This window comes from Ziziphus jujuba, chromosome 5 (genome assembly GCF_031755915.1).
Source record: "Ziziphus jujuba cultivar Dongzao chromosome 5, ASM3175591v1".
NCBI lineage: Eukaryota > Viridiplantae > Streptophyta > Magnoliopsida > Rosales > Rhamnaceae > Ziziphus > Ziziphus jujuba.
In genome coordinates this window covers 8,279,938-8,288,446 of record NC_083383.1, presented here as the reverse complement: position 1 = coordinate 8,288,446, position 8,509 = coordinate 8,279,938, and the positions used below count along the sequence as shown (strand labels likewise).

At 37.0% G+C, this 8,509-nt stretch overlaps 1 protein-coding gene across 1 annotated transcript; it reads left to right on the top strand.

Moving 5' to 3' along the window:
• The first annotated feature begins 3,952 nt into the window (after positions 1 to 3,952).
• LOC107420256 (zinc finger protein GAI-ASSOCIATED FACTOR 1) lies at positions 3,953 to 7,355 on the top strand. Its single transcript, XM_048475414.2, has 5 exons — positions 3,953 to 4,106; positions 4,345 to 4,491; positions 4,597 to 4,993; positions 5,197 to 5,372; positions 6,122 to 7,355. Exons 2-5 carry the CDS (start codon positions 4,353 to 4,355, stop codon positions 7,003 to 7,005), a joined length of 1,596 nt encoding a protein of 531 aa, XP_048331371.1. The 5' UTR covers positions 3,953 to 4,106; positions 4,345 to 4,352; the 3' UTR covers positions 7,006 to 7,355.
• The last annotated feature ends 1,154 nt before the right edge of the window (positions 7,356 to 8,509 follow it).

Sequence of the window (8,509 nt, the reverse complement as noted above, 5' to 3'; positions counted from 1 at the left end):
TTTTTCTTCAAGCTTTTAGACATCCATAGGTTTTGTTTCTTTCTTTCTCTTTCTTTTGCATCATAGAGAAAGAAAAGGCAATGTCGATAGCTCATAAACCATGATTTACATATTCTGAAGTATTTTTGGAGAGGTAAATAGTTCAAAAGATTGTCCCACTCTTAAATCCCACCGTCCCTAGTTTTTCTATTTTCTCTCCCAAAATGAATTAGTAGCCATTGACCCATGCATTCAGAGGCAGCATCTGACCCCACGATCAGCAAAAACATAACATAATATCAAAAGCGAGAGAGAGAGAGAGAGAGAGAGGGGAAAACAGAAAAAAGAAAAGAAAAAAAGCAGCGGTGTGCTGAGGGGCTTGTAAGAATTCAGATTCAATGTGGGACTTTTTGCAGGATTTGGAATCACAAAGAAAGCAAAAAAGCAAACTACAAAGATAATCAAATTGGTGATGATTACGTCTGGGCCCGTCTCTGAGTTTTTTGCCTTTTTGACATTTTGCACTTTCACAACCTTACAGCTGTATATTGGTGGTATTCAATGGTTCCAAATGAGTACCCAAAGTTTTTATCAGCTTGAAAAACTTATCATTAGTTTATTTGCTTTTTAATTTGAACAAGTTGGATAAACATCTATAATATACATAATACATATATATGGATTTCAGTTTGCTTTTTTGGCTTTGAGCCAATGATTTCAAGTACCTAACTTTTTTTATGCCATTTTTATATGTTTTTAACTTATAACAAGTTTTCTGAGTCTAGGCGTTATACAAGTGTTTGATACAACATCATTGCATATATGCACTGTTTTTTTCTCTCTGCCTCTTTTGAGTTTTCGTTGGTCACAACCCAATTAGTCTTATATGAAACAAAAGTCCTATCCACCCACTATCTCCCCAAAAGTTTAAAAAGAAAAGCAACAACTAAAAAATAAAATAAAATTCATATATAACTCCTCGTGTTGAATCTTTGATTGAATTTGGTGGAACTATAACGAATGTGCTCTCCCTATCAAAAGTGATTTATGTATGGAAATGTGAAAGTGCTTTCACAAATTTTGATCCATTTAATATCAGCTTGGCTTTGGTTGATCCGATACAATTTTTATTTTATTTTATTATTATTATTATTTTTTTGTAAATTATTATATGATCCCTGAAAACAGGATAATATTATGCCTTGAATAGGTTTCATCCTTGGATAATTTTTTTTATTGTTTTTTAGTATATAAAGTCAACTATCTAATCTAAGGATTCTCAATTAGTATTCTTTGGACCCAAACTGGCCCCCTATATATATATATACATATGTATATATATATATATATGTATATGTATATATATATTTTTTTGTGTGTGAATATATTATGTAAATAGACCTTTGAAGGGGGACCTTTGAAGAAGGGGGGGGGGGGGTGGTGTTTGGATTTGTTGGCGTGTGTGGGAGGTGTGAATATTATGTAAATAGACTTAAGAATAATGTTGAACTACAACTTTTTAACTCCAGGCAATAAAAAGACTTAACTTCCTGACTTGACCTATAACCTTTCAGTCATACATGTCATTTCGATTCCATTGATAAAAAGCTGTTTGGCGATAAAGAAAAACAAAAGGGAAAGTCGTTTTTCTCCTCAACTGGGACATTTAAGTTGTAACCCATTACCAAAAAAAGGGCCAAAAAAAAAAAAAAAAAAAGATATTTAAGTTTGTAATCACAACCATATCTCACTTTATTATTACTTTTTTATATGGGTTAATCTCTAACTAATAAAACAACTAGGGAGTGTCAATTAGTTACTTATAAATAATAATAAAAAGTAAAAGAGTAAAAACTAACAAAAACTAACATACTTTTTCGTTTATTTGTAAATTATTAATCAACAGCAACATATTTTGTTTTTATTTGGCTTATTAAGTAATTAATTTAATCTTTGTTCTGGTACAAAAGTACCATGTTTTTATTAACCCGTTATTCCTTATTTTTTTATTTTTTATTTGATCCCAAAAGAAAATTCCCTTACAGGGTACTAAACACTTTTACATACAGTATGGATGTATCAGTATCATTTTCAGCAAAATCAATCATGGAAATGGTAAACTTCTCTTTTTGGGGTTGTTTGGATTAACACGAGATCAACAAATTGAAGCCCATATAAGAAACAAAAACATTTGACTTTTTCAAATTTCACCCACTGAGATATTGCATAAGCCTATTTTGATACGCCTAGTGTAGCCTAGCTAAATTGGCAGAACATAAATAATGAGTTTTAAATGAAAGTTGAATAAAAAAGAAAGAGAAAAACAAAAGAAAAATTAAAGGTGGAAAAAAAAAATATATATATATATATATAGTTAGGTTCAAATATGCAATTAAATAATCGACTAACCTAAAAAGGGAATCCATCTTTTTTAAGCCAAAAAAAAAAAAAAACAAAAAACAAAAAAGGGAATCCATCTTTCATATACGTACAGAAATTTCTCATGCAATTTGTATTTGTACTTTAGTAGTTAGTAAGCTGCTTTTGTTGATTGATTAATTTATTGGTTCGCATTATTTGTGGATTATGAGGATTACCGTTCATGACCATTAAAACCTGAAACAAATTATTTTTAATTACAAGCGAGTTGTATATAAAATTAAAAAGGGTAAATGAATTAAATAAATTAGCACGTTGCCTGAAGTCAAAATGAAACTCCACCGTCGATGCCCATCGTCCTAACCTGTTACTTTGGTGGGTCCGAAACGTAGTCGACGGCCTGCAGATGAGTCTGAATTAGTACGGAGGGTGGCAGAACAAAAAGTCGAAAATACCCCCACCTGGTCATCATGCCATTTGTTGAAAAAAGGGTGTGGCCTTTGCGTGGCTGTCCACATTGTGAGATAGGCTCTATACGGAAACACAAAAGTGAATTTACCATTTTAGGTAAGACCTCGTAATTGTATAATACATCAGGATCTAACATCACAAAAGTGCACCTGGTTTACCCGATGTCCTATGGGATCGTTGATCAAAAAAGCTTCGGTGGTTATACTCGCAGATCCATCGTATATAACAGACATGTCTATTACCTAATCAAAAGTTCTATAGTGGGAGACTTAAGCACGTGCACGTTATTTCTTCAAGCGGCTCATAAGGGCTTACAGCGAGACAAAGCAACGAGAAGTAGATCACCCTGAGCGATTGAATTCCGCAAATGGTCAAAATTGAACACGTTATTTACAAAATGACCATCGTATTATTCACACCAACCGAGCTAATTAATTTTAAGGTTGAAGACTAGGAGGTGTGAACTTTTAGTTTGACCAAGGATATACCTTAAAAGGAAGAAGATATGAATCAAACATTATCTAAAGGGATAAGATTTTGAACAGAATTACGAGACAGCCATTACTGTTCAGACAATCGGTAGAAAATTGTCCTTCTTGATTTGGTCCGGCCTTGTCGGTTCAGTGGCATTGCTGTTAATTAAGGTATAACTTTGTCCGAAAACAAAAGCGAGAAAGGGTAAACTAGACGAGAAAAACAAATTCACTTTCTTTGCATAATTTCGAGATGGTGAAAAGTCCAAAAACAGTATTTCAAGTTCCGGAAGGGCGAAACCGAAACAGTACACCGATAGGGGCATAATTGTTTTTGTATCGACTGCTTTGTTAAAAGGTTCACTAAGAAATATGCAGCAGAAAATATTGAAAAAGAATTTTAAACCATTTCGCTAAATGACAAGCACCGCCTAGTCCGGATTCCTCCGACAAGTGTCAACAACCCGCTGATAGAGACACGTGGACGGCTGGATTCGCTATAGCAGCCAGGGTATGTAACTAGGACCTCAGGTAAGATTCCTAACCATGGTTAACAATTTGCTATTAAGAACTAAACCACGGTTTACTGGCGCCGCTTTACCTATTTTTTAAATATATATATATTTTTTAACTACGTTCAATTCTGTCATTGCTCTTTTCTGTATTTCACTCACTCACTCTCTCTCTCTCTCTCTCTCTCTCTAGCTATGAAGCCGCCGCCTAAACGGACTTTGGTTCTTCGGGTTCGACCTCGATGACTGAGTTGAATCGGTTTTACACATCGCTTCATTTGAACAAGAACAGGCAAGCAAAGGTTTCCTCAAATTCGAGAAATTTGTCCGGCTTTCTTGGATCATTTCTAATAAATTTTCCCAGAAAACAATCAGAATTTTTTTTCTTTGAACTTTTATATCCAAAAAGCACGTCTATTATTCTACTATTGGAGCACGAAAAAAACAATTTTTTTGCTTTTTTGTTGGTGGATGAGCTTTGAATTGGAACCCTGATTAACTTCTTTAAGCTTGAAAATTGAAAACCCTAGAAAAGACAATGGGGGAGCAGGAAAATTCCTCACCAATGACAGTTTCTACAGCTTCTGCGGAAGCTAGCATATCTTCCTCTGGTTACCAAACCACGCCAGTTGAAGTGGCACCTCCGAAGAAGAAAAGAAACCTCCCTGGAATGCCTGGTAAGATTATAGAGTCCAAGTCTGTAAAATTTTTATCAAGTATTAGAGCAAAGCCTAATAATCTTTTTTGTTTTTCCTCTATTTTTTTTTTTTTCAAATATTTAGATCCAGATGCGGAGGTAGTCGCTTTATCGCCGAAAACTCTTCTCGCTACTAACCGTTTCGTGTGCGAGATCTGCAACAAAGGGTTTCAGCGAGACCAGAACCTTCAGCTTCACCGACGAGGTCACAACTTGCCGTGGAAGCTCCGGCAGCGAACCTCCAAAGAGATACGCAAGCGAGTCTACGTCTGTCCAGAGCCTTCTTGCGTACACCACAACCCAGCGAGAGCTCTGGGCGACCTCACTGGAATCAAGAAACACTTTTGTAGAAAACACGGCGAGAAGAAATGGAAGTGTGAACGGTGCTCTAAGAAATACGCCGTACAATCCGATTGGAAGGCGCATATGAAAACTTGCGGTACCCGAGAGTATAAATGCGACTGCGGAACACTATTCTCTAGGTTTCCCATCCTCTCTTATTTACCTTTTTTTTTTTTATTTTTTTTCCCTCCTCCTCCTTCGATTTTCATTGCCATTTTTTATCCTTCTCATTTTGTCGGTGATTGTTTACCGAGAGAATATTTTCTTTTTCTTACATTTTTGCTATGTTTGTCATCAGTTTTATTTATTTATTTATTTATTTTTAAATTTTGGGGTCTGGCAGAAGGGATAGCTTTATAACACATAGGGCTTTTTGCGATGCGTTAGCGGAGGAGAGCGCGAAGGCTCAGACCTTAGCGGGGAATTCGGAAGCAAAAGCTGTGGTAGCTTCGCCACCGCCACCCCCTCATACGCCATCGACTACTGTGGTTTCTCCAGCTTTGTCAATTCAGAGCTCAGGTAATAAATATGGTCTACGCTATGCTATATATCGCCTTCTTTACGTAGGTCAAAGTTTTGGAAATTCTGAGCTTGCGTTCGGATTCCATTATTTTATATATATATATATATATATATTTATACACACACGCATTCAGTTTTTTGTTTTTTCCTTGTTGTTTATGAAATAACGAAAGCCTCAATTTATGTGGATGATCGGCTGTTTTTATGGCTGTATTTTGTCTTTTCTTGATGTCGTTCTCGCGAGGATAGTTTGCCAAGAAAAAGGAAAAAAAAAAAAATTACAACCATCGGACTAGGTACATGGATGGGGGCGGGGGGGAGAGAGAGAGAGAGAGAGAGAGAAGAGAGACACAAGTCTATGAAAGAGTTTTGTATTCTTTCAGAGCACTGCTTATCCACGGGCAAAGTTTGGCACAGTTGATAAGGGAGCTCAAGAATCGAGGAGAGAACAAATGGGTTAAAATAAGAGAGAGAGAAAAGTTGAGGGAAAGGACGCCATTATTGCCATCTCCTTTTTGCTTATTGAGCTTACAAAGGTCTTTTTTAATAAGCTGTTTACTTTGTTTTCCATTATCACTTGAAAAAAGTTCTCTCAAGGGGAATATGCCTATCACCGCCCTTCCCCCCCCCCCCCCCCTCCCCCCTCCATTTGTGCTTTTCTTTCTGTCTTTCTTTCTATTATGGATTACAGCGTTGTGGGGGCTAAAAATTTCTAACCACCCAGTTGTTTTGCAATTTGTTCACAGAATTGCCGGAAAATCCAATAGGTTTGTCGCCGCTTACTCAGGGTGCGACATGCTTGACCACCATCACCACTTCCATTAGCAACAGCTCTAGCAGTAACTGCAATAATAATAATAATAGCAGCAGCAGTGTATTCGCTAGTATATTCGCACCTTCAACTGCTGCACCAGTTTCACAACCACCACAAACATCAACATCCTCCTTCTCAAATCTAATCTCCGCTTTGGCTCGCTCAGATTGTTCAACTTCACACCCATCAATTTCAGTCATCGAACCCACATCCCTTTCGCTCTCCACTTCTCTCTACTTGTCCAACAATGGCTCTTCCCTCTTCCCAACTCCCGATCAAGACCACCATCGCCAATACACTCCCTCCGCTCAGCCAGCAGCAATGTCAGCCACCGCATTGCTTCAGAAAGCAGCCCAGATTGGTGCAGCAGCATCGAACACATCGTTGCTTCGTGGGTTCGGCTTGGCGACATCGTCGTCATCTCCTGGTCAAGATAACAGCACGGCCACTCAGTGGAATATGAATTTCCAATCCAAACCAGAAAATAACAACTCGTCGGTGGCAGCAGGGCTCGGGCTTGGACTTCCTTCGGCTGGGAATTCTACTTTGACTGATCTTATGATGGGCCCCGCCGCGGCTTTTGGGAGCCAGCCAATGACGCGTGATCTTCTTGGACTGAGCATTGGGGTTGGTGGGGCTTCCACGGGTGGACTCTCTGCTTTGCTTAATTCCTTCAGCGGTGGTAATGGCTTCGATAATATTACGGCAGCTGCTGCTGCTGCGACGTCGTACGGAGGTGGAGGTGGTGGAGGTTCCCAGAGAGAGACATGGGAAGGTCCATCTGAAAGAAAGCCCAGTGGGCCGTCATTGCACTAGACGAAGCCCTTATGTTGCTGTTTGTTTTATTGATAGGTAAATAGATGTTGCACCCCTTTAGAAACTGATCATGCGCTAGCTCCTGGTTTTTATTAAGATTCTTCTTCCACGTCAACTCGGTGAAGGATCAGAGTGAGTTGGTGGCTTTAGAAAAACTTTGTTTTGAATCTTCGTTATTTGTGTTTTGTATTTTTAGTGTATTTAATTTGGGGGATTAGCACCTTTTTGTTTAGGCAATTAGTTCAATTACTTTGTTAGGAAAATATTAATTAATGGAAGAAGTTTGTACAGCAACATATGTATGTAGTTGAAATGAAGCACAGAGGGAAGAAAAAACGAAATTGTTATTACTTTTCTTTTCCTTTTGTTTTTGTTTTTTTGTTTCTTTTTTTGTTCCCCTTAAAATAAAGAAACCTTGAAACTTTGGAAGAAAACTGTAGTTATAGTATTAAAAACAGTATATAGTTGTTTCACATTATGCAAAACAAAAGAGAGATTTGAGAATGGCTGAAGAATTTGAAAGTTGGAAATACACACAAGCTTTTCTTGAAAGCAAACATAAAGAGGAGGAAAAAAAAGGAGGAAAAAGTGGAGGGGATGGATTAGTTTGGACTTTGGAGGAAGCGTTGGTGGTTTTCCATTAAATGAGTAGGTGTTGGGGTGGGAATGAGCGGGGTCTATGGGGTCGGACGGTCAAATCTGAGGTAATAAGGAGGGGGGTCAGCGGGGGGCAGGAGGGTATTAAATGTTATGAGTTGGCGGATGCATTTGTATACTGACAACTCTGAAAACTGAAATATATGAAGGGGAGGGTCCATCTCTTTTATGGTGAGGTTGGGTCTCACTCTATCCGGTGGTTTGCTACCTGGTTTCTTGTTGTTGCCGTCCAACACTGTAGCTTTATCTCAGAAGCATATATTATATATAGTTGCATGCATTTTCTTTTTTCTTTTTCTTTTTTTTATTTGTTTTTTTTTTTAGAATTATCGGATTGGAGCATCCAAAGCACCATCCTTATTTCATAGAAGATTCAACACTCCGGGATTGACTAAGAAATTAATTAATTCAATTTTACTTCGGTTAAAGTAGACTAAAAAAATACGAGTCAGTTTTGAAAAACAAAAAGAAAAAAGAAATGAGGAGATGGGAAAAGACATATTGCTTTTTAAACCGGTGTGAGTCCGGGTTTGAATTTTCAGAAACTAAAGTATCAAATAAATTTTAAGGGTAATGATTTAATTTGAAATATTGTATGAATTTTATTCTTAGTTTTGTGTAATGTAAAGTTATGGCACGAGTAATGAGCGATTATCAAATTATGTTTAAGTAATTATGTGTATGTTACTTAAAAATTTAAGAAAGCAAAAAGGAAAATGACTAAAATAATAAAAAAGTAATATGGTTTATTAAATTCAATAACCGAATATGAGAATCTTTTAGGTTTCAAAAATATTTTATTTATTCACTTTCAAACTTCAATTGTTTTTGGAGTTCGGATTTTTTG

Excerpts from the sequence above, each read along its gene's own strand:
- LOC107420256 (XM_048475414.2), top strand. The coding sequence starts at position 4,353 with ATGGGGGAGCAGGAAAATTCCTCACCAATGACAGTTTCTACAGCTTCT. Across the intron at positions 4,492-4,596 it reads AAACCTCCCTGGAATGCCTG|ATCCAGATGCGGAGGTAGTC; the intron begins GTAAGATTATAG and ends TCAAATATTTAG. Across the intron at positions 4,994-5,196 it reads TGCGGAACACTATTCTCTAG|AAGGGATAGCTTTATAACAC; the intron begins GTTTCCCATCCT and ends GGGGTCTGGCAG.